At 60.0% G+C, this 24566-nt stretch overlaps 1 protein-coding gene across 7 annotated transcripts in view; it reads left to right on the forward strand.

The window, feature by feature from the left end:
- ARHGAP23 (Rho GTPase activating protein 23) overlaps nt 1-24566 on the forward strand; it is an 80684-nt gene that overhangs the window by 30500 nt on the left and 25618 nt on the right. For 4 of the 7 annotated variants that reach the window (XM_068530029.1, XM_068530028.1, XM_068530033.1 and 1 more), the window contains exons 2-15: nt 3275-3436; nt 5995-6022; nt 7341-7436; nt 7636-7714; nt 7878-7932; nt 10988-12152; nt 13846-14001; nt 14217-14328; nt 14482-14539; nt 16019-16162; nt 21112-21429; nt 22714-22775; nt 23040-23170; nt 23821-23942. In XM_068530029.1, coding sequence (XP_068386130.1) covers nt 3275-3436; nt 5995-6022; nt 7341-7436; nt 7636-7714; nt 7878-7932; nt 10988-12152; nt 13846-14001; nt 14217-14328; nt 14482-14539; nt 16019-16162; nt 21112-21429; nt 22714-22775; nt 23040-23170; nt 23821-23942 — 2688 coding nt within the window. Of the gene's footprint in view, nt 1-3274; nt 3437-5994; nt 6023-7281; nt 7437-7635; nt 7715-7831; nt 7933-9769; nt 9863-10987; nt 12153-13845; nt 14002-14216; nt 14329-14481; nt 14540-16018; nt 16163-21111; nt 21430-22713; nt 22776-23039; nt 23171-23820; nt 23943-24566 lie in introns of those variants that run through there. The other 3 variants (XM_068530031.1, XM_068530032.1, XM_068530034.1) reach the window with 3 other exon arrangements.

Genomic DNA, 24566 nt, shown 5'->3' on the forward strand with positions numbered 1-24566 from the left:
CCAGGACATGGAATCCTGCAGAGTTCGGGCTGGCAGTGACCCTGAGTCAGAACCACGCAGGGGTACCCTAATGAAGCAGGAGGGGCATCACTCTGCCGTCTCCCTGGTAGGGGACCTGGGCGCAGAGACACACAAGGGTTTTCAAGCGAGCCAAGGAGGCTGAGGTGGCAGAATGGGCCCCAGCGGGTAATGAGTGATCTCAGGGTGAGGACTGACAGGGCTGGAGAGGGGGGTGGGGACAGCGTTTCTGATGTCCGGGATCGACCAGGCTGGGAGGGCGTGAGTCACAGTGGGCGCCATGCCCGGCATGAAAGCTGTGCTCCCTGCAATGACCTCTTTATGCTCCTGGGGGAGGGGAGGAGCAGGACTCCTGGGTTCTAGTTCCTGGTGTTGCCAACCCACCACGTGTCCAGTTCTGTCTAATTTGCGGCCCTGGGGTCACCTGCCCTTCTCCCACCATCAGCTGTATTTCTGGATGTCTCTTTCTTTCCTGACATGAGAGTGGGAGTGTTTGGAAATAGATCTGGGCCTGGGAGCATTAATCAGTGATGTCCCTATGTTTTCTGAGCCTCTCGCTCTCCTTCCCCTTGTCTCTGTGCCTACCTCAGACAGCAGAGGTGGGGATGTGTGTGAACTGTACCTCTTCCCAGTCTAATCACCTTCCATTGCTGCTCCCTTCTCTGTTTCTGCATCTGTCACCTCCCTCCCCCTCAAGATGAGAGCAAGACCCAGTATTGTGCCAGATTGGAGGGGAGGAGAGGAGAGGAAACATGCATGTATAATAGAATGAAGGACTGAGGTTAAACCTAAGGAAGAACTTCCCACGGGAGAGCGGCGAAATCTGGCCACTGATGGGGGCCTCAGTGTCTCCTCTTCAGGCAGGGGTGTGGTAGCTGTGGCGGGGGATTGCCACGCTGACATTCTCAGGAACCTCATTGGCAGGGATGGGGGAAGGAGCACTGGAAAGAAGGAAAAGAGGAAAGGGAGAGGGAGAGCTAAGGGAGGGGGCATGCCTGGGTGAGGAGAGGACCTGAGAGAGAAAGGCATGCCCACTGCCCTGGATTACAGGCCCCTCCTCCAACCCCCCCAACCGCCCCCGGGAGTGGCACCCCCAGGCAGCTGGCAGCTCCAGTCAGGATGTGTGCTGGGGGAAAGGTGGGGGACGTGCGGGGACCTGTCCCAGCCACTTCTCGTCACTGGGGCAGCTGGTGGCTTAAACCTTAATCCAGGACACCAGCAAAACAATAGGCCCTGTGAACAGCCTCAGCCCAGAGCCCGGGTGGAGGGCATGCAGGGGAGGCACCCCACACTGGGGAAGAGCAGGGGTTTTGGTAGGAGGGGGCAGTGGAGGGTCGCCTGAGGCCCTCTTCCTTCCCTGATCGGTTCCTTGCCAGGTCCGTAGAGATAGGAAATCCAGGGGATTTCAGACCTCAGCAGAATTCCCAGAGAATTTTCTCCTCTGGGCTCCTCAGACCCCCATGGGGGTGTGGGGCTCAGCGGGAGAGTCCAGACTATAGCCACAAGTGGAAGGAGCTGAGGGGCCATCACTGGACCTCCTGCCCGATGCCAGAATCCCAGCTAAGTCCTCCTAAGGCCTCCTGGTTGGGGGTTGTCCAGCTTTTGCTTGGACCCTTGTGAGGACAGAGAACTCACAGCCTCATCCCGGTAGCTTTGCAGATGTATGTGATTATAGAATGGTCTCCCTGGCCCAGAGCTTGACTCGGCCTCCTCGTATCTTCCACCTGGCTGTGTCCTCTGGGACTGTACCAAGTAAGCCTATTGCCTCTGTTACGTTTTTCTTTAATCTTCTGAGATTTGAGGATATCCCCTCCCCAAACCTCCCGCCCCATGCAGCCCAGCCTCCCACCCCACGCAGAAATCCCTAGCTTAGGGCTGGGCACATGGACCTGCTCCTTCTGCCGGATGTGTGAACAGGAGGGTGGATGGATGCATGCAGGGACTCCTCAGTATCAGTACATTTGAGTGGCGGATTCGAGCTGGGGAAGCCAGGGGAACTTCGTAGTGAAGTGGGAGCCCCTCACCCCGAAACCGATGGGCTTCTTCCCTCTGCACCCGGCCGCACCTGTCTTCCCGCAGCTGAGGGCTCCTGCCTGGTGCCAAGGAGGAATGAGGGGGTGAGGACTGTTGAGGGTGGGGGAGGGGCTTCTTGCCCTTTGAGGGGTTTGGGTTAGGGGCACCAGGTAGGTTAGGCTGCCCGAGATCAGCGGTTAAAGAGACCCCGAGGGAGCCCTCCTGGCTTTTCACTAGGCAGCCTGCCCGTGGCTCCCATGTCCTCCAGTCTGCCGTCTGCCTCCCTGTGTACCCATCTCTCTGACACCCTCCTGTCACCCACTTTCCCTCTCTGTGTCCGAGCAGGGCACCTGAAGGGAGCCCCCTCTCAGGCACTATCCTCCTCTTCTCCCTCTTGCCTCAGAAACAGACCCATGTGCCCCCAAACCCTTGTCTTCAGACACCCTCTGCCCTGTCATCTTGGGGAGTCCCAAGTATTCCGGTGGGGCGGCCAGAGGGCAGCGGAGTGTCTCCCCCCGCCCCACCCGGTTCTCCGCTCAGTTCCGGTGAGCCAACCGGGCCTCTGGGCTGGGCTCCGAGCCTCAGCTCCTTCAGTGGACTCTCTGATGTCCAGTCCACTCCCTTGTGGCTCGTAGTGCCCCACCTGTTCCTGCTGCTGCTCCGGAAGGATGCACGTGTGCGTCGGTCTCTCTGCGCCTGTGTGTGCTGTGTGCGTGTGTCTGTGTGTCTACCTGAGTGAGCGTGTACGTGCTCATCGGTGTGTCTGTGCACCTTTGCACATGAGTGTGCTTGTCTGGGTGTTTGTGATGTGTCCTGTGTGCATGAGTGCGTATGGATGGGTCTGTGTCTGCCTAGGTGTGCGTGTGTGCCTGTGTGAGATTGGGCAGCAGGCAGGAATGAGCTCGGGCAGCAGGCGGGAATGAGCTCAGACAGCGGCAGGCACTTCCCAGGCAGAAAGGCTGTGTGTCCAGAGTCAGTGAACGTTGGCCGAACTGAATTGAATGGACACCTGGCTCGCTGCACTGTTATTTCCCTGGACACAAAGGTGTTGTGAGGGGATTGAGGAAAGAAAGAAGGAAGAAGCTGTTGGGCTGATGAGGGGGGAAGGGAAGGAGGAAGGGGAGAGCAGGGGGTCGGTCAGGGCACAAGAGGGTCCGTGCACCTGGCAGCCCCCCAGGTCCTCTGGGCTGCAGGAGGCAGTGTGCAGACTGGCGTCTCACCCTGGCTCCCTGTGCTCCCACAGCTGCCACTGGGCCCAAGAGATGGGTGCTTTCCCGGGCGCCCCCTCCCCTGGCAGGGCCCGAGGACACTGCTGCTGCACAAAAGCCTCCAGGACGGCTTTGGCTTCACCCTGCGCCACTTCATCGTGTACCCGCCTGAGTCCGCTGTGCACTGTAGCCTGAAGGTACACGTCCTGTGCCCCTGCCGGCCTGGCCTGAGGGAGCTTTCAGGGGGGATTCCTTTGTGCTGCCCCCTCCCCGGTGCTTCTGTGGCCTGGAGAAGAGGGTCACCGAGAGGCAGGGGCAGCCCTGGCTGGGTCGTTTGTGTGGGGCGATCGTAGACAAGCCCCCACCCGCTCTGGGCTCAGTCTTCTCAGGAGAAGGGGCCGAGGCTGGCTCGGGGCAAGGAGCTAGAGGTGGGGGAGCCGGGATGCCCCCCGCCCCGACTCTCAGCCTCTGGAAGGTGAACAGCTTCTCAGAGAGATGGGCTTCCGGGGACCCGTGTCCACTGGCCGCTTCTGAGCTGGGTTAGTTGCCTCTCCCTAGCCTGAGCTCTCCGGGAGTCTGTCCTCACACACCTCCAGGACCCCTCCCAGAGCGCCCCAGGCCCATGCTGGCCCAGATTTGGGCCTGGAAAGAGCCCTGGGCTGGGCTGGAGACCTGGGTTCCAGTCCTGGTACGACTCCTAACTCACTGTGGATCTTGGGTGGTCTCACCCTCTCTGGGCCCCATTTCTCCTGCCATCTCCTGAGGGCATTGATCTATTTGACCCCTGAGGGCCCTTCCAACCCTAATATGAACGTCAAGTTCTCCGAGTCCAGGAACCAGGGCTACTCAGCCTAAGCCACGGTGTGGGCTGGGGGAGGGAGTCCCTGTCAGGAAGACATGAGGGGGGCCTAGGCAGGAACCAGGGCTCCCAAGAAGGGGCCAGCTCCCTTCCCCCACCTCTCTCCCAGCAGGAGGGGAGAAAGATTTATTCTGGAGTCCGTGAACCTGTTTCTCCCCTCCCCCAGGGCTGGGACCGGCCAGCACAGCTGTTGGGGGACTCTCCCTTGGGGAGCTTAGTCCCACCTGCCAGAGAACCAAGGCATTGGATTTCTCTGCCTGTGTCTGTGTGCCTGCACGTGTCTCTTTGTATGCACACGTGCATGCATGGTATGCTAGTCATGTACGTGCATGCGTGTGTATCTAGACACGTGTCTGTGTATACGCTTCATGTGTACGTGTCGCTGTGCAGCTCTCACACCTGTGTCTGAGTCTGGGGCCCCTGCACAAACTCTTCGCACTGGCTATGAGTGGGGGCTGATGGTGTGTGGGAGGGGCACTGCCTCTCCCCTTATGCCCAAGGACACCAGCCTCCCAGTTCCCTGGAACCTCCCTCCGGTCCTTCCTTCCCTCCTTCTCCAGAACGTCCCTCCTTCCTGGCCCTTCCACCTTCTCTCAGGGAACCCTGCTGAGGGTGACCCTGCAGACACAGCCTGAGGGGTCTAGACTGGGTGGCGGACCTGTCTCAGAGAGACCTCGCTCACATGAGGGGCTGGAAGACCCTGGGGCAGGGCAAGCCAGGGACAGGCTCCATCCCTTTCCAGAACATGCCCAGGGCTGGGAGCCCACAGGGAGCTCACCCGTCTCAATGCATCCATCTGCCTCTGCGACCCACTCACTGTGCTGTCAGCTCACATCAGCGGGCACGCTCCCCGCACGGGAGGGCAGGGCCAGAGGGACTGCTCTCCAGCAGAGCCCAGCAGCCTTCCTGTCCTGGCTGGGATGCCCAAGAGTCCTGGGTTCCAGCACTGGCTCCTCTATTGTCTCTGAGTGGCCCTGGACAAGTCACACCCTGTCATCTGTAAAATGGATGATCTGTAGAGAGGATTAGACAAGATGACCCCAAAGGTCCTGTCCAACTCGAAGATGCCACGTCCTGCTGGCCTGTCCTGTCCCTCTGACTTCTTCTTGCCCTTGTTCCTGATTCCTCCCCAGATGCAGTGCCCTGCCCCGCCCCCTCACTCACCAGGATGACCCCAGAGGCCTCCCTAGTGGGTCTCCTCGACTCCATTTCTTAGCCCTGCACCTAGATGCCAGAAGTATTTTCACATCTACTCTCTCCCACTCAAGAACCTTCACTGGCTCCCTCTTTCTGTCCTTTCAAACCTGAAAGCTTTAGTCTGACTCCTGTCACTTGCTGGTGTTGACACTCCTTCTGCTTCAGCTCAGTTGATCCAGTCCTGTTTCTGCCACCAAGTGCCAGCACACTCCACTCACCTCACCCAGAATGCCTTCTCCCAGCCGGCCTCAAACTTGCCTTAAAACCCCCTCCCAGAGGGGCTCTAATCAGGCCTTCCCTCCCCATTCTCTAAGAGCTGATAGCCGCTGTTTGCACTTGTCATGCCTGCTTATCTGTGTCTGCCTGGGTCCTGTCTGTGTGTGAGTGTGTCTGGGCCCTCCCCCATTGGGCTTCGAGCTCCCCAAGGGAAGGGGTCGTGGGTCCCCCATTGGACTGGGGCCTTTCGGACGGCTGAGATGCTGATGCGGGTAGGAACGGCAGGGCTCCTGTTACCCGGGGACACTGCCTGGGACTTGACCTCCCCGTGGGCACCCCTCCCACCCCCTCTGGCTGCTGGGCTAGTTGAAAGATGATAAGAGGGGAGGCTGCCGGGCGGGAGAGCTTGAAGGGGCCCTCCCAGGTGGAGCTGGGCCTCCCCCTGTGCTGCCGAGGGCCCACACCCACCTCTGTTCCCTGCAGGAGGAAGAGAATGGAGGCCGAGGAGGAGGTGAGGAGTGGCAGGGGGCTGGGCTCCAGGGGCTGGGGCTGAGCTGGGACTGGTCCTCCCGCTTCTGTGTCTCTCCCTCTCCCCGCAAGTCAGCCTGGATTCTGCTGCGCCCCCCACCCTTGACTGACGCCCCTGTCTTGGCTCTTCCCTGTGTGTCCGCTCTAAGCCTCTGCTCACTCCCTCTGACCTCCCTTTCCTTTCTCGAAGTTGTCTTCCTCTGGGCCTGTCCATTCCGCGCTGGGGGTGGCGTTCTGGGGAGCAGATAGGTTTCTAAGCCCTGGCCCCTGCCCTGGAGTTACTCCCAGCCTAGATGGAGGCAGAGGCAGGGCCTGCAGGGCCCTCGCGGCGGGAGGTAGTGCACCGCTGATCAAGGGCTGTCCTTGGGGATAGAGGCACTGGGGTTCTCGGGGCATAACGGGGGCCCTGAGGTCTTTCTCTGTTCAGATGTGAGCCTAACTCCCCAGGCTGTCACCCTTGCTCTCCCAAACGGCTCCTTACTGGAACCCAGGCTTCCCGGGGTATTCAAGGCAGAACCCCTTGAACAGACAGACTTCCTTCTCTGCCACTGGGGCTTTTGCTGGGCAACCATGGGGCCACTGTCTTCCCGAATCCCCATTGCAGAGGCCTGTGATGGGGGAGGAGCCAGCTGCCCTAGAGCAGGCCCGTTTCTCTGGTGGAGACAGTTAACAGTTAGCAGTTAGCACTTAGCAGCGGAGGAGTATTGCTGGGGTGTAACGTGATGTCATGAAGGGCCGAGTGCCAGTCCCGGGATCCTTAGGCCTCTGCTTGGAGTCCCCTGACACTGGGGAAGGGAGTGGGGTGGGAGGTGCAGGTGCTGGGTCTCTGTGAGCCTCAGGGTCTTGCTTGGATCTCCTTGGATCTGGGTGTGGACACTCTCTGTGCGTGTGGGTTTTCCTCCCTGCTGTGTATCTTCAGGACTTTCATGGCACCCTTCCTCTGTCTTGTGACGTGTGTGTGTGTGTGCGCGCGCGCGCGCACACACGTCTGTCTGTCTGCCCCTCTAGACTGTGAGCTCGGGAAGGGCAAGGGCCATGTCTGTCCATCCTTTGTAGTCTACTTTCTAGCACAGTGCTGGGACGCAGGAGCCATTTAAGGAGTGACTCCGTGTGTTTTCATTTTCCCAGCAGTGTGTTGTCTTGTCTGATCCTGTGCATCCGTGTCCCTGTGGATGTGTGGGTCGGTGTTTGTGTCCGTGTGAGTGTGATCACTCTCTGAGTGTGTGTCCCCTGTGTGTGTAGCTGTGCATGGGTGTGACCTTCAGCAGCCACCCCCAGCTAACCTGGCTGATGCTCACCAGGACCCTCCCCCCGGCACCGCCTGGAGCCCATGGACACCATCTTTGTCAAGAATGTGAAGGATGATGGCCCCGCCCATAGGGCGGGGCTTCGAACAGGTGAGCTGTCCCAGTTACCTGGCTCATCGCACCGCTCTGGGTCTCTTCTCCTACCCTCTGGTTAGGATGGAATTTTGGGATCCAGGTGTTGGGGAGGCTCCTGTCCCCCACTGTCATCCATACATGGTACAGGGGTTCTCAGGTAGGGCCATTGACACCCTTTGGCCTGCTCACCTGTGGCCCTGTCCCTGGTCCCCAGGAGACCGGCTGGTGAAGGTGAATGGGGAGAGCGTCATCGGGAAGACCTACTCCCAGGTCATAGCTCTGATCCAGAATAGGTGAGCGCCCCTGCCTCCCTTCTCCCACGAGAACCCCCAGCCCACTCACAAGTCCCTACTCACCCCACCCCCTTGGCCCTGGTGGTGCCCTGGCGACCAGGATCCCTGTTCTCCCAGACCCTGTTGCCTCAGCCTGGCCTGACCCCCTGCCCTGTCTCTGTAGCGATGATACTCTGGAGCTCTCCATCATGCCCAAGGATGAGGACATCCTCCAGCTGGTGAGTCCTGCCCTGCTATCTGAGGTGGAGGACCCTGGGTGCTGGGGGCAGGATGCAGCCCTTCTCCTTGGGCCTCGCTCCTGCATCGGGCCCTCTGGGAGGCGGAGGAGAGAGTGTGGGGGCAGCACCAGCCCGGCATTGCCCAACTGGGGATGCCAGGCCCGTCCCCGGGCTGGGGCTGCTGGTTGCTTCAATCGGGGCTGTGCTGGGGGAGGGGGAGGCGCTGGCCTTGGCCGGCAGGATTCCTGCCAGGGTGTCCGGACGGAGCATGGCCCAGCGGGCCCTGCCAGACTGGCACGTTCCTGTGGCTCCCGTGAGACACCTGTTCCTCACACCCCTCCCTGCCTGGCCTCGAGTGAGCGTGTCTCCTATAGATGTGTCCACACACACACACACACACACACACACACACACAGTACCGCACTGTCATGTGCTCCCATTCACACAGCATACCATGGACCACCCGATACATAAGCAGAGAACACTAGATACACAGCCGCACACAGCCCACCCTTCAACTAGCACACCGTACACTGCAGTATGTGATAACGCACACCACCTGCCAGACACACCATACCAGGCACTTACCACGATACACACCACCCCTCAGTGCTACACACAGGCACCCACTACCCCACACCCACGACCCCAAACATCACAGCGCACCACACACTCCTCCGCATCTCAGATCCCCACAACACAGCACCGCAGCGTGTCCCACCACATACACCTGGACTTCTCACCGCCACAACATGAACACTTATGGCATCACAGATGTTTGCTGTAGTCACAACACGTACGCCCACAGACATCGCAGCCTGCTCCATCCCACACAGGCGCGTGCGCTCACCGGTGTCACAGCAACCCAGACTTCCACAATCACGATGCGAGTGCAAGTGCCCCTTCCTTCACAGCTAGCACTCGGCATTCACCCACCGCTCACAGAGCAGGTACCACAGACGCTGCACGCGGCGGACCCTGCACTCACACGTGTACCCGTTTATGCCACGCACTCTATGCGCGTCACACACGCACACTCACACACACAGGCTGCCTCTCTCTGTTTCGCCCCCAGCTCTGACCCCGAGTCCAGAGCAGTCCTCTCTGCCCAGTGCCCAGCTTCCTGGTCTCATGGGTGCCAGCCAGATGCCAGCTTGCTTGCCCCCGAGGTCACTGCCCCTCTGGGAGACGGCCGAGGGCCAAGCCTGGGAGGTCCTGGGAGCCGCCGTGCTGGCTTCTGCCCTGGATGTGCTCTCACAATCACTGTAATCACAATGCCATGCTTGGCCCCATGCGCCTCTGGGAGCCTCCAGCCCGTGACCTCGATTGTCCCCTTGCCCTTCTTGGGGAGGGGGAGGCAGGGGTGGGGGCCCAGAGGGGTGGGCGGCTCTCCCCAAGTCTCCAGGGCCCTGTCAGTACGCCCTTCCCCAGGCTGAGGGCGGCGTGCTGCGGGGGGGTGGGGTGTGACAGGGCGGGACCTGGGGCGTTGCTCTCTCCAGCCGGAGGGGGCGGCAGCCTTGAGCTCTGCTGCCCAGGCTCGGGTGGGCAGGCAGCCCCAGATGTCCGCATCTGGGGGCCTCTGCTGGCCCCCCTCTCCCTGGCTGGCCAGAGGGTGGGGCCCAGGCATTCCTGTGGTTGGGAGCCAAGGCTGGAGGCCAATGGGGCCGCGGCAGCCGCTGACGCCACCGCCGACGCGGCGAGGCCCCTCCACACCCATCCTCCCCTCCCTCCTCCTCCCGCCAGCGAGAGAGCCGGTGGGGGCCGAGGGCAGCCGCGGGGAGGGCAGACCGGGGGGACGGAGGCCAGGGCCGGTACAGTGGTCAGTGGGGTTTAGCGGGGGGCGGGGGGAGGGTGGAGGCGGGCCGGGATGCTGCCGCCACTGCCGTGATGTGGGGAGTCCGGGGAGCCGGCAGGATGGCAGGAGGGAGAGGTACGTGAGTGTCCCCGGCCGGCCGGCCGGCGTGTGGGTCCGAAGGGGGCTGAGTACAGGGGTGTGGTTTCGCTCGTCCTCATCACATGATGTGTGTGCCTGGGACTGGAGGTGTAGTTATTTGTCTGTGTGTATGTCTCATTGTGTTTCTCTATGTGTGTGTGAGTGTGTCTCTGGGTGTGTATTTTCCTGTGTCTCCTTGTGATGTGTGTGTGTGTGTGTGTGTGTGTGTGTGTATGTGTGTTTGGTTTCACCCTCCCTCTTTGATACTTCACCCTGAGATAGGGCCCCGGGCAGCCCATCATGGGCCAGGCTAGGCCAGAGCCACAAGGCTGCTGTCCCTGGGGGCCGCCTCCTTTTTTGGCTGGGCCTGGGCGCCGGCCCTGTCACTCCTCAGCAATGCAGCGTCAGCCTCAGCTCCCAGCGCCAAATTCCAGGCCTGGGGTGCCAGAAGGTGGCCCAAGGCCCCTTAGCCAGTCTGGCCCCTCCCCCAAGCCTGGCCCAGAGAAGCAAGTTCCTCCTCACCCCAGTGGCCCAGGAGCCAGGCCCTCAGCTTCCCATCCGGGGGATGGAGGGACAGCTGGGCTCTCCCAGCCCCCGCCCACCCCCAGCCCACCCCACCCTGGACACACCCCTTAGGCCGCTTCCTCCCCTGTCATCTGCCACCTTGACTGGTCTCTGGTAGGGTTTCCCAGCTCCGCCCGAGGGTCTGTGGGCACCATTGGACATAAGAAAGCAGGGAGGCAGCTGAGGCCAGCATCGGGGGAGGACCCCAGAAAACAGATGTTGGAATGTTTGTGGCTAAAGGCAGTCCTTGTCATAAGTCTTAGAAAAATCCTGGCTCTTTCTCAAGTGAGTGTGTGAGTGTGTGTGTGTGTGTGTGTGTGTGTGTGTGTGAGTGTGTATGTGTATGTGTGTAAGACTCTCAAAGGCGTCTTATTTCTTTGTCCTCCCCCCGACTCTCTTTGGAGCATGCCCTCTCACCCCCACCCGCTCAGGACTCCCCCTGCTTGGTCCCCTCCCTTCAGTCCCCTTCTCTGGAGACCTTGGCCTCCAGGGGCTGCTGTAGCCTTCCCCTGTGAGGCCTGTTCAGACCTGCTTACCTGCCTCTGTGTCCCTGGCCAGGCCTACTCCCAGGACGCCTACCTGAAGGGGAACGAGCCGTATTCTGGAGAGGCCCGGAGCATCCCAGAGCCACCCCCGATCTGCTACCCCCGAAAGACCTACGCCCCGCCGGCCCGGGTCTCTACCTGGGCCACTATGGTGCCTGAGCCGCTCTCAGCACTGCCCAGTGACCCCCGGAGTCCTGCTGCCTGGAGTGACCCGGGGCCGCGCATCCCGTCTACTGCCCGCTCCCATCCGGACAACCCTTCCTTGGGGATGAGCCAGCCCCGCCCCAGCCCTGGTGCCTTCCCCCGCCTCCCCTCGGAGCCCCGGACGCTTCGTGCCTTCCCGGAGCCTGGCAGCCGGGCGCCCCCCAGCAGACTGGAGTGCCAGCAGGCCTTGTCACACTGGCTGTCGAACCAAGTACCCCGCAGGGCGGGGGAGAGACGGTGCCCCGCCATGCCCCCCCGGGCCCGCAGTGCCTCCCAGGACCGGCTGGAGGATGTGACTGCCCACCGCCCGTGGCCCTGCTCCACCTCCCAGGGTGCCTTGAGCCAGCTGGGCCAGGAGGGCTGGCACCGCGCTCGCTCAGACGACTACCTGAGCCGGGCCACCCGCTCAGCCGAGGCGCTTGGGCCAGGGGCACTGGTGTCACCCCGCTTCGAGCGCTGTGGCTGGGCTTCCCAGCGTCCGTCTGCCCGCACCCCTGCCTGCCCACCCAGGGACCTGCCCGGGCCCCAGGCCCCACCCCCGCCTGGCCTGCAGGGCCTGGATGACACTGGGTATATCGGATACCGGAGCTATAGCCCATCATTCCAGCGCCGGACTGGCCTTCTGCATGCCCTCTCCTTCCGGGACTCGCCCTTTGGGGGGCTGCCCACCTTCAGCTTGGCCCAGTCCCCTGCACCGTTCCCACCGGAGGCCTCTGAACCACCAAGAGTTGTCCGACCAGAACCCAGCACCAGGGCCTTGGAGCCTCCCGCCGAGGATCGCCGTGACGAAGTGGTCCTGAGGCAGAAGCCTCCAACGGGCCGCAAGGTCCAGCTGCCCCCTTCCAGACAGATGAACCTTGGGTTTGGTGACGAGTCCCCAGAGCCAGAGGCCAGTGGGCGAGGGGAACGCCTGGGCAGAAAGGTGGCCCCTTTGGCCACTACTGACGACTCTCTGGCTTCCATTCCCTTCATCGGTGAGTGCAGGTGGCTGTCTCGGGAGACTTGGTTTTCCGTGCCCTGTTGTACTTCACCCACCTGCCACCGTGGGCAAAACTCTGGGTTGGGTGCTCATGGGATCAACCCGTTTCTGTGTCCGTGCATCTGTCTGTCCATCCAACTCTCCATTCTTGCATTCCTCCATCCATCCTTCTGTCTCCCTTCCATCATCCCATCATCCTTCCTCCCATTCATTGACCCTTCCAGCCTTCTTTCCATCCACCTTTACTTCCTCCTCCCTCCTCCGTCCCTTCCTTCTCTCCTTCCCTCCCTCCTTCCTCCCTCCTTCCTTCCATTCTTCCGTTCTTCCTTCCTTTCACCTGTCCTTCCATCCTTTCATTCTTTCTTTTTTTTTCCTTTCTTTTTCTATCCTTCCTTTGTTCCTTTGTTCCTTTCACTCTTTGTTCTTTCCATCCACCCTCCATCCCTCCTCCCGTCCAACGCATATTTGTGTCAGGCACTGTGCTAGCTCCGTGCTCTCCTGGAGTGTGTGATCCAACCATGGGGACAGATGAGCAGACAAGAACGATCCAGTTGAATGGGTTTGTGATAGGAGGACAGGGAGCTCTAGGAGGCAGAGAAGGGCTAGACCGGGGCATGGTGGCCAAGGAGAGAATCTTGGAGAAAGGAAATTTCGGCTAAGACTTGAGGGAGTTAGTCAGGGTAAGAACGTTCAGGGAGAGAGACTAGAATATGCAAAGACCCTGAAGTGAGAGGTAGGATGCCCTTCCAGGTCATCGGAACAGGTCTGGAGGGGCCTTGTCAGTCACTGGGGAGTTGGGATGTCATTCTGAGAGCAGAGGGAATACTGAAAATTTGCCACCTTTAGAATAGATGTTGGGTAAGGGAGAGGCAAGAGAGTGGAGGGGTCAGGGATTCCCAGGTTTCTGGCCCTGCTGGAGGGTGGAGCTTCACCTCCATGTTGGGAAAGAGAGGGAGCCAGGCAGGAAAAGGTTTCGGCAGAGTAAGAGGCGCTCAGGGAGGGAGCAGGATGAGCCGGGCTGGGTCTAGGGGCTTGGGAGGAAGACCGGGATGCAGGAGCATGGGACTGCTAAGCAGGAGCCCAGAGATGGTAACTGGGGCTGAGAGCGGTGAGCTCACCCTAGGGCAGCCATGGGAGTGACGGAGAAGCAGCCCCGGCCAGGAGAGAAGGCACAGCCCTGGCCTCCCCCCCGGCCAGCCTTCAGTCTAACAGGGCAGACGCAGCCTCTTGTCTCAGTAAGCTCCCAGTCTGAGGGCGGGAGGTGAAGTCTTTAGTTTCAGGGTACTTCCAGTCTGGGGGGGGGGAACGTGGCAGCCACCTTCAAGGAGCCCCCAGCTGATGGGGGAGATGGTCCTTATCCTCAAGAAGCTCCCAGTCTGATGGGGGAAGACACCAGCCATGGCCTCAGAGAGGCCTGCCTCCCGGCCAGGACTAAGAGGGGTGGCTCGACCCCACTCCTGGGTGCCCTCAGCGTGATGGAGGAGGCAGAGGCTGAGCCTCCGTGACCACAGTGGGAGGTGACCCGTGGTGGGTCAGCTCCACCGGCAGTGGGCATGTTGCCAGCAGGGCCCTGGAGGGCTTCTGGAGCCTTGGGGATGTGGTCCCGGCCCGGATGGGAGGCAGGGGCCAGGGGGCAGAGAGGTGCAGCCTCCTGGTACCTTCACCCACCGCTCCCTCCGCTCTCGCAGATGAGCCCACCAGCCCCAGCATTGACCTCCAAGCCAAGCACGTCCCTGCTTCTGCTGTGGTCTCCAGCGCCATGAACTCAGCCCCTGTCCTGGGCACCAGCCCCTCCTCCCCAACCTTCACCTTTGCCCTCGGCCGCCATTACTCCCAGGACTGCAGTGAGTGCTGCCCGCGACCCCAGCCCCACCCGCTCCCTTGCTGCCTGGTCCCAGGGGTGCCCGCTGCCTGATGTCTGGCCTCTTCCGACTGGCTTCTGCTCCTCCCGGGGACCCACGGGGAGAGTCCCCTCTTGGCCCTGCCCAGACAGGAGGGCTCCGGGCAAGCCCCCGCCTGCTGCCCCGCTGACCCTGGGCCCCTGTGGGCGGCTTCACAGGCAGCATCAAGGCCGGCCGGCGCTCCTCCTACCTGCTGGCCATCACCACCGAACGCTCCAAGTCCTGCGACGACGGGCTCAACACCTTCCGGGACGAGGGCCGGGCTCTGCGGTGAGGATGGGGGCTATGGAGGGGCTCTCGGCCCTGGGGTCGTCTACACACCGGGGCAGCCTGCTTCCCCCGGGAGGGCCTTTGAGCCTTGGGGCTTGTGGGAGGTCCTGGCTGTGCCTCCCGCAGCCCTCACCCTCTGTCCTCACCCCCCAGGCGCCTGCCGAACCGCGTGCCCAGCCTGCGGATGCTCCGAAGCTTCTTCACTGACGGGGTGAGTGGCACGTGTGTGCAGGTGAGGGTGTCGGAGGTCTGGGGAGGGGCCCAGGGGCCCACCCCTCAGCTGTGGAGTCCAGCCTTGGCAGAGGGACCCGGCCTGTGACTCCTGCAGCCCGAAATGGGCCCCTCCGGCTCCCGTCTCCTTCCGGCCTTGGCTGTCCCCACACTCACCTCGTGTCGGCCATGTGACCCACCCTCTCTGTGGGCTCAGTCATCACCTAAAGACACCGTGAGCCTTCCTTCCCAAGGCCTTTGCACTGTCCTTCCAACCGCCCCTCCCCCATCTCCCATCTAGAAGGCCCTTTCCACGGCCCACATGCCACATGACTCACTTTTTCACTTTCTTTAGATTTTTTTAGGCCTTCTGTGAAATTTCAGCCTTTACGCCTGATATTTCATGCCTCCCCTCACCACTCTGCTTTTCTCCTAGCACTTCTCATGTTACACAATTTGTGCGTCCATCTCCTTTCTTGCCTGTCTCCCCAGCTAGAATGTAAGCTCCATGAGGGCAGGGATTTCATTCGTCTTATTCACTGACCCCTCTGCATACCTAGAACAGTGCCTGCACTGTGGAGGTACTGGGTCAGTATTTGCATGGTGTCTTCAGGGGACAGGGGACACCCTGGAAAGGTGGGGGGGGGACACACAGGGCTGAGAGTGATGGAGAGGCCGAAATTTCCAGCCTCAGGACCTGGCTGTGCTGGGTCTTAGTTGTGGCCCGCGGGATCTTCGTTGCCTTGTGTGGGATCTTCGTTGCCTTGTGCAGGATCTTTAGTTGCAGCATGCGGGATCTAGTGCCCTGACCAGGTATCAAACTCAGGCCCCCTGCGTTGGGAGAGCAGAATCTTAACCACTGGACAACCAGGGAAGTCCCGACGCAGAATCAGTTCTGAAATGACCTTAAATCTTTTTGATTATGGATGGGTTGGAAAAGCCATATTGATTTCAAATCCTCGATATCTTTGGTTTGTTTAATACCTTGATGATACTGTCACCTGGCTTATTCCTTATCACATCCTCTGCTTACTTAACTCTCCCTTGACCTGTCACCTCTATTGCTGGAGTCCTGCTGACACTATCACTTCCTCTGTTTAACTCCTTGTGGACATGACTACCTGCTCCACTAACTCAGTCTTTGTTGATGTTCCCACTTCCTCTGTTTATGTAGCTCCACGTGGACACAATCACTTCCTCTGTTTCCTTAGTTCCTTCAAGTCTATAAAGTTAAGCATGGTGAGGCATGTGGCCTGCAGGTCATAGCCTTTCCTCCTTTCTGGCTTCCCCATCGCATATGTCTCATGACCTCAACACAGATGGGTCAGAGAGGGTAAGCAAGGCCCATGAGGCCACACAGCACAGCAGAGCGTAGCACAGGCATATGCCAGGCCCTTGGGGCTGCAGATGGTCCATGGGGTTTCTGAGACGCTGGCACTGTGGGAGCCACCCTAAATTGCCCTCTGTCGTCTCTCTGCAGTCCTTGGATAGCTGGGGCACTTCCGAAGATGCTGACGCTCCTTCCAAGCGACACTCAACCTCTGACCTCTCAGACGCAACCTTCAGCGACATCAGGAGAGAAGGCTGGTTGTATTATAAGCAGGTCCTCACCAAGAAGGGGAAGGTAAGATGGCTGGAGGAATGAGCTGGAGGTGGATGGAAGCTGGCTCCAGCAGAACTCCCAGCTTTTCCTACGCCCACCCTCTGGAGCCGAGGAGAGCCAGCTGAGGCTGTAGCATGAGGGGTAGAGGTTAGATGCTAGGAAGAACTTCCTGGGGGTCCCAAAGAACTCATGAAAAAGAGTTAACCAGAGAGGTGGTCTTTGCTGTGGGGTGGATCTGATCAAGTTGTGCTTGGAATTCTGACAGAACCATCCCATGGTTGATCCTTGGTTGGCAGATCACCCCCAAAATGGCCACTGGGGCTCATGGAAAATGAGAGAGCAAGGCCAGGGTGATTCTTTTAGGGGAGCTGAAGCCCCAAAAGAAAGCAGAGGTGAGCCTTTTCAAGGCCAGCAAAGGTTTTAGTCTTCATCCTAAGGGCAACTAAAAGCCCCTGGGGCCTCTTCCACTGGGCTTCCTGGGGGGTGAATTAAGAGAGGGCCAGAGGGAGGCAAGAAGACCAGTTCAGGGCTGCCACAGAGATCCAGGTGAGAGATGAAGGGGGCTTGGGCCTGGGGCCGGGAGATAAGCAGGATCCCAAGGGGAGAAGGCGGGGCCCCTGGGTCCATGGAGCACAACCCCAGGTTCCAGGCAGCAGAAGAGGGAGGAGGAGGCCGCCCGACTGCTGTCACCCGAGCAGCCCAGGCAAAGTGGAGCAGAGCAGTTAGCATGAACCTGGGCTTGGCTCCTGACCGTGCCACGAGTTCCTGGGGGAGCTTGTTTGGCTCACCTACCAGTTTCCTCGTATGTAAATGGAGCAAATAATAATCAGTAGCTCATATGCCTTTGCTGAGGATTAAATGAGATGATCTAAGCAAAAAGAGCTTACCCAGTGCCTGGTCCCCGGGAGCAGCTATTCTGCTTATTGCTATTATTTGCTATTATTTTTCCACCCTGCCTTCTAGGGGTCTTGTACCTGAAAAGAACATAAGCTTTGAAGTCAGACAGACTTGGAATTCCTGCCCAGCCACTTATCAAGCATAAGGCTTCGGGCAACCCCCTTAACGTCTGAGCCTCACTTTTCTGATCTGTAAGATGGGGACAGTGTTATTCTACTCCAAGGGCCAGTGTGAGGGTGAAGTGAGAAGTGTAGTCCAGGCAGGACCGGCACTCATCTGTGCCCTCGTCCAGCCCGCCCTGCTCCAATTCTCCGTTGAGGTTCCGGGGATTCAGTGGTGAGGGAGCCAGGCCAGTCCTGCCCTGCTGGGGTTCATGCTGGGCAGAGAAAGCATTTGTTGCTTACCAGTTACCAGTGCTTGACTGCTGTGATGGGGGAGTTCAGGGGAGCGGCATATAGTAGCATATGACCCTGACCTCAGCAGGGTGGGAGGGGGTGTCTGGAAGGCTGTGAAGGGTGTGTGGGAGTCCACAAAGCAGGGAGGTGGGGGTGTGGTCTGACAGGGGAGATGCCCTCCTGCACAGCTAGGAGAAGGGTGGCAGGGGGTGCTGGGCAGCTGGGAGCCAGGGCAGGAGATGGAAGCCGGGTGGGGAGTCGGGCGCCTGGGCGTGGGCGCATCGCTCAGGGTGAGCCTTTGCAGGCATTTAAAGGGTGGGGGGTGGGAGGTGTGAGCCCAGGAGGCAAGTGTTGCATCTGTGACGGGAGGAGACAAGGCCATTGCTGCTGTCCAGGTGAGCGAGGGGAGTGGGACCAAGGGGAGGGGACAACTAAGAGAGATTCAGGGGTAAGGAAAGCCTGGGCGGGCTGAGGGCTGGGAAGTGAGGGAGGATGGAGGAGGTTCCTGGGGTCCCAGCTTGGGCTGTGGGGTCAGTGAGCGGTGGGACCCTTCCCGGAGCCACAGGGCACCGGAGAGGCAGGTTTGGGGAGAGGAAGCCAAGAGGTTCCTTTGGGGCCTATGGAGTCCGAGGGCCCTGGCGCATACTTCTGTGGAGGTGGCCTGGCAACAGAGGCTCTGAGGGTGTGGCATTGGGAGGGAGGTCCACCTGGGGAGGGCATTTGTCCATCAGAGAGGACACAAGCACCTGCAGCCATGGGCGCGGGAACACTGAGGGAGAAAGCAAGAGACGGCCGGGCCTCGGGGGGGGGGAAGTGGGGGATGGAGACCAAGGAGGAGGAGCCAGGTGTGGACAAAGACTTCCAGCCCAAGGCTTGAGCCCTTCGGAGGGCCTGGTGACAACTGCTGACTTCTGCCTGCCACATAGCCTGCCCCCGGCTCTGGGTGGCCTCTGGCAGCCCAGCCGCAGTGTTTCCTGGGCAGGGAGAGGACCTGGCCCCTTCCTGCTCACTGGCCGGTTCTGAAGGAGAGGGCTTTCCACTCCCATCTGGTCTCTCGGTCTGTCCAGGGTCCTGATCGCCAGCCAGATGTTGTCTGCTTCAGCAAGTCCAGCCTCTCCTCGCCCCCAGCTCCCAGTCTCTTTTGGAGACCACCGACTGTCAGGCAGAGGAGAGGGTGGGTGGGTATGAGCCGTCTCTGCAGCCACAGACCCAGCATTTGAGCTGGATGCGACTTGGAGACCAGCTGGCTCACCTCTCGTTCTTTCCAGTAGGGCATACTGATGCTAGGGGAGGGGGCCTGACTTACCCAAGGTCACCTAGCTGGTTCAGTCTCAAAGGGGCACCCTTGTCACCACCTCACTCTGACACTAAACTTCTCCTGGAGGGCCCTACTGTCTCCTGCTCTGAACGTCCCTGCCTGGGTCCAGCAGGTATGTGATGATGGGCAGGGTTCATGGCCGGATGTGGCTGTGTTCACCTGCCAGCCATGGAGTCTCCTCATCTGGTTTGCTCTGAAGATAGAAGCTTGGGCTGGGTGTGGAGTCGTAGGTGGGCTGTGAGCCAGAGGAAAGGAGCCCTTGCTCTGATGGGGGAGATGGAACCCCCGCCTGCAGGGTGTTCCGAGGCCGATTAATTCAGTTATTCAGTAAATATTGATGAGCACTTACCCTGTGCCAGCATGGCTCTAGGCCCTGGAGTATGGAGGTGAGAGGGCAGACGAGCTCCCTGCGCCAGGAGCTTTCCCTATACTGGAGAAAGCCACCCACAGCCAGTAACCTGAGACTGCAGTGGGCACTCAGGGAACATGAACAGGGTGATGTGATTGCCTTTAAGTTGGAGGAAGCGGGGAGCTGCCGTTAGGGGAGAAATGCTTAGAGGCGGCCTCGCTGAGGAGGTGATGTTGATGACCTTGAGCTCAGACCTTAAGGGCGCGAAGGAAGCAGCCACGTGAAGAAGCAAGAGAAGGGGCTCTGGGCAGAAGGAATAGCACGTGCAAAGGCCCCGGGAAAGGAAAGGCTTGGCTTGTTCACTGGAAAACCACCCTGTGTCTCGACATCGTGGGACAGAAAGAGGGATGGGTTAGGAGAGGCAGGGACCAGATCACAATAGAGCTTAGATATGATTCCAAGGGCGATGGGAAGCCATGAGAGGGCACTAAGCAGGGGAGAGACAGGACTTCGTTTACATTTTCAAATGGTCACTGCAGCTGCTGCGTGGAGAATAGGTTGCAGGAAGGAGAGTGGAGCCTGGGAAGGTTCGTGCAGTGGTCCTGGCAAGAGGTGTTGATGGTGTGGGCAAGGTGGTGGCAGGAAAGATGGAGACAGGTGATATTTTGGAAGCAGAACAGTGGTGATTTCCTGACGGGTTGGATGTCAAGGGTGAAGAACGAGGAGGAGTCAAGGGCAGCTCCCAAGTTTCTGGGCAACTGGGTAGATTTACTGAGCTGGAAAAGATGGAGGTGGGGGTGGAGAACAGGTCTGATGGGGAAAATCAAGGGCCCCATAGTGAGCAAGCAGCACCTGCAGTGCCCATGGGACATGCAAATGGAGACACTGAGCAGACAGTTGGAGGTACCGGAGTGTGGCTCCGGGGAGATGCTGGGCCAGGGGTACATCTGGGCATCACCATCAGCAGACAGACAAGATTGAAAGCCATGGGTGTGGATGGCGTCATGGGGGAGGCGTGCAGGACGAGGAGGGCCAAGGACAAAGTTCTGGAGCTCCCCTTCCTTTAGGGAAGGCACTGTCAGCCTCAGCACCGTTGACATTTTGGACCAGATGATTCTTTGCTGTGGGGCTGTCCTGGGCATCCGACATGTTTAGCAGCATCCTTGGCCTCTACCCACTAGATGCCATAGCATTTCCCCAGGCGCGACAACTGAAAATGTCTTCAGACAAAGTCCCCTGGCGGCTCTTCGCCCTGGTTGAGAACCGCTGGTGTAGAGGATGTTGGGTAGAGGGGACCAGAGAAGGAGCCAGCAGAGTTAGGAGGAAAACCGTGAACCGTAGGGTCCTGGGTGCCAAGAGAGAGTTTGGAGAGGGAAGAAGTGACCGCTAGCTGGGTCATATGCCACCAAGAGGCTAAGCAAAGGACTGAGAAGTGCCCAGACGCTGCCACTGGCTTTGGCAACATGGCGGCTGGGTGACCTGGTGAGCAGCTTCCCAGGAAAGGGATACTGAGTGGAGTCTTGAGTGCGAGGCAAAGAAGCGGGGAGAGTAAGTGTGGTTGACAACTTTTGACTAGCTTTGCCCGGAGCGAAGCGGTATGTGGACCAGGAATGGCTTAGGAGGATTTTATGTAAGGTGGGTCATGTTTGGTGGGGGGGCCCGATTGCCCTCTGGAGCCCCCTGCTGGTTCTCTGGGGGCATTGCCAACGGCAGAGGAGCGTTAAAGAGAAGGTTGGGGACCCTCTGCGGGGACTGAGAACGATGGGTACGGGTGTCCAGGCCGGTGAGGGGCTGAGAGACTTGGGGGGCTGTGGGCAGGAGGCTAACCCCAGGTGCCGGCGGGAGTGGAGCAGGGGGCTCCCGGCGGCCAGTGGGGTGGGGTCCCCACTGCCGTCCACTGTCTGCAGCGCCTAGGGCCCCCCTTGGGCTCTGGGGGCGGGGAGGAGGGCAGGCCTGGCCTCTCACCCCCTCCCCCTCCCCTCTCTCCCCCTCTCCCCGTGTCTCCCTGCAGAAAGCGGGCGGCGGCCTGCGCCAGTGGAAGCGGGTGTACGCCGCGCTGCGGGCGCGCTCGCTCTCGCTGAGCAAGGAGCGGCGGGAGCCCGGGCCGGCGGCGGCGGGGGCGGCGGCGGCCGTCGCAGGTGAGGACGAGGCGGCGCCCGTCTGCATCGGCTCCTGCCTGGTGGACATCTCCTACAGCGAGACCAAGAGGAGGCACGTGTTCCGGCTGACCACCGCTGACTTCTGTGAATATCTCTTTCAGGCTGAGGACCGGGATGACATGCTGGGCTGGATCAGAGCGATCCGAGAGAACAGCAGGGCCGAGGGCGAGGTGAGGGCCCCGCCCGGCCCCAGCCGGGCCAGGGAGGGCAGGGCAGGCCCCGGGCGCCTCTCACCTGCCGGCATCCTCCCTTCACCGCTCTGAGCCTCAGTCCCCTCCTGCATAAAATGGGCTGACGGGAGTACACACCTTGCAACTGTGCCCTCCAAGGGTTTGGTGTGAAGAGACGATGCTTGGGGCAGTGGCTCACAGAGGACCTGGCGTCTTTGGTGTTCCATGACTGGCAGGAACAATAATAGCTGTAGGAATGACAGTAATTATTATCATCATCGTTATGACTGCCTTGGGCAGGCTCTGGCACAGAGAGGTCAGCTCCCGGCCAACCTCAGCCTCTTGCTGGAGGTTTGGGAGGCGGGGGTCTCCTATGGAATTATTACAGAAAGGGGTGCCCCCGGGCCAAAACTGTGGCTGGCCCCTCTGACAGGGCTGGCCTGTCTGCAGGGGCACAAACACATTGACCTTGGGAGGAGGCCAAGAGGATTGGCCTTTGGCAGCAGGCAGCAGGGGCTGAGCCAAGGGCTTCGGCAGGGACTCCAGGAGCATTTTTAAATGGCGCCCCCTCCTGGGCAGCTGCAGCTGCACACTAGGAGCCTGGGCTGGGCTTTCTGCCTCCGCCCGCCCCCTCCACCAGGTGCCTCTGCACACCTGCACAGAGTTATGCGGGGGTCCTGGGCTTGGCGGCTGGTCTCTGCCAAGAGGATGGTGTGGCTTGGGCCCTGGTCCAGACGTGCAACTGCTCTGGCCACAGGTAGAGGGGTGCTAGGGCACGCTGAGGACACCATCTCACTGAACCAGGCTCTGCCTCCCCAGGACATTGTCGTTCCTCACTGCAAGGAGGAAAGCACGAGAAATTTGGGGCCCTTTTCTGGGGGAACTGGCTGGGCTGTCCCCGACAGGCACTATCTGAGGGTCCCAAGTCACCTTCATTATTGCAATAGCTGCCCCTCATGGGGCACCTCATCTGTGCCGTGCCAGGACTCTGATGAGTGCTACGTGCATAATTCCGCACCCTGACCCTGAGGTTGCCATGTTGTCTCCCCGTGTTACTGCTGAGGAGACTGAGGCTCAGAGAGGCTAAGGGATTACCCAAGGTCACATAGCTGGTGAGGGGGTGCTCGGGAGTCCAGCCCTGGTCTTTCTCGCTCCAGGGTCTGTACCGTTCAGCTGGCAGGTGGAGGAGAGGGGAGGCGAGGCCGAGGCAGGGGCCAGGGAGAAGCCCTGGGTGGGCTGGCCATGGGCACTGATGGCGTCTGCCTTCTCTTCCCCCTCCTCCAGGACCCCGGCTGTGCCAACCAAGCTCTGATCAGCAAGAAGCTTAATGATTATCGCAAAGTGAGGTGAGGCCCAGCCCTCATGGAGCAGTCCTGGCCACGGGGTGGGAGACACCTTGGGCAGAGGTCGTCCTCCTGGCCCACCTTCAGACCTGAGGGTGGCCCCAGAATTGCCCTCTGCTGGGGGCAGGGAGGGTGGCAGGGGCATTGAGGCCTCCAGTCCCCAGAAGGGCATGGAGGGGATGGAGGGGAGGTCCGAAGAGGTGGGAGGCCAGGGCAGGTGGCATGCTGGGTCACCCCAGTGAAGACCTCTCCCCTCTTCCCTCACAGCCATAGCTCTGGGCCCAAAGCTGATTCCTCCCCCAAAGGCTCTCGTGGCCTGGGGGGCCTCAAGTCTGAGTTCCTCAAACAGAGTACGGCACGTGGCCTCAGGACTCAGGACCAGCCTGCAGGGAGCAAGGGTAGGAAGGTGGCTGCTAAGGGGGTGGTGTGCACCCACGCGTGGGGAGGGGGGGGGGTCAGCCTGTGGGTCTGCATGGGAGCGGAGGGCCTGTGTGTGTGTGTGTCAGGCGATGTGTGTGCCTGTAGGTGTGTGCCACAGTTATCCTCGTGTGTCTGCCCACGTGTGCATGCCTGTGAGGGTCCCGGGGCCCTCAGGGTCTCAGGGCTGGAAGGGCCCGGAGCCTGATTTCCCTCCATGACATCCCAGCTGTGTGGTCCTCCAGTCTCTCCTTGTGTCCCTTCAGGATCAGGAGCCTCATCCTGTCTGCAGGTGGCCTTTTCCATCTTCACACACTTTTGGCCATTAGAAAGTTCTTCCTTCGGTTGTACCAGAATCTATGGCTCCCACCTTGTTGTTTCAGCCATACAGAAGTCCTTATATCACTCTGAGGCCTCTCTCCTCCAGGGTAGACACCCTCATCTCTTCGGCCTTCTCTGCTGGGATATTATAATTTGCCATCGGCCCTCAGCACCCCAGTTGCTTCTCTGACGGAGTCCCCATACGTCCAGTGTGTGAATGTGGTGTGTGAGTGTGTGTGACCTAGTGTGGTGGCTGGCCCTCCCCGGGCCCCCAGCTCACCCTGCCTCTCTCTGCCCTCCCCAACCCCAGATGACGGTGTCTCCACCCCCAGAACCCCCTGGGGCATCAACATCATCAAGAAGAACAAGAAGGCAGCCCCCAGGGTATTTGGGGTCCGACTGGAGGAGTGCCAGCCAGCCACAGAGAACCAGGTGGGTTCCTGCCGTGCTCTAGAGCCAGCAGGGAAGTGGGGAGACCGAGGCACAGAGGGTCAGAGCTGCAAGGGACTTTGGAACCAGCTCTCCACCGCGTGTTACAGACACAGCTGGGGAAGCAGCCCTGCGAGGGAGCAGCAGAGTTGAGACAGAGCCCACAATCCCTGACTCCCAGCTGGTGCTCCTTCTTAGATCATGGCGAGGCTTTGGTGCGATTTCTGCTTCCAGACCGGAGACAGTGAGAGCCTTAGTAACCACCAGAACCCCTGGGGTTCTGGCCTTGCACTGCCCCCATCTTGTCCTCCCTACCTCTGGCCCACTGGTGGAGAATGCTGTTCTTTTTTTCTTTTATTGAACTGTAGTTGCTGTACAATATTATATAGGTTACAGGTGTACAATGTAGTGATTCACAGTTTTTAAAGGTTATACTCCATTTATAGTTATTATAAAATATTGGCTGTATTCCCTGTGTTGTACAGTATATCCTTGTAGCTTATTTTCTGCCTAATAGTTTGTACCTCTTAATTCCCTAGCCCTATGCTTCCCCTCCCCTCTTTCCTCTCCCCACTGATAACCACTAGTTTGTTCTCTATATCTGTGAGTCTGCTTCTTTTTTGTTAT

Source organism: Eschrichtius robustus, chromosome 20 (assembly GCF_028021215.1).
Source record: "Eschrichtius robustus isolate mEscRob2 chromosome 20, mEscRob2.pri, whole genome shotgun sequence".
NCBI classification, from domain to species: domain Eukaryota; kingdom Metazoa; phylum Chordata; class Mammalia; order Artiodactyla; family Eschrichtiidae; genus Eschrichtius; species Eschrichtius robustus.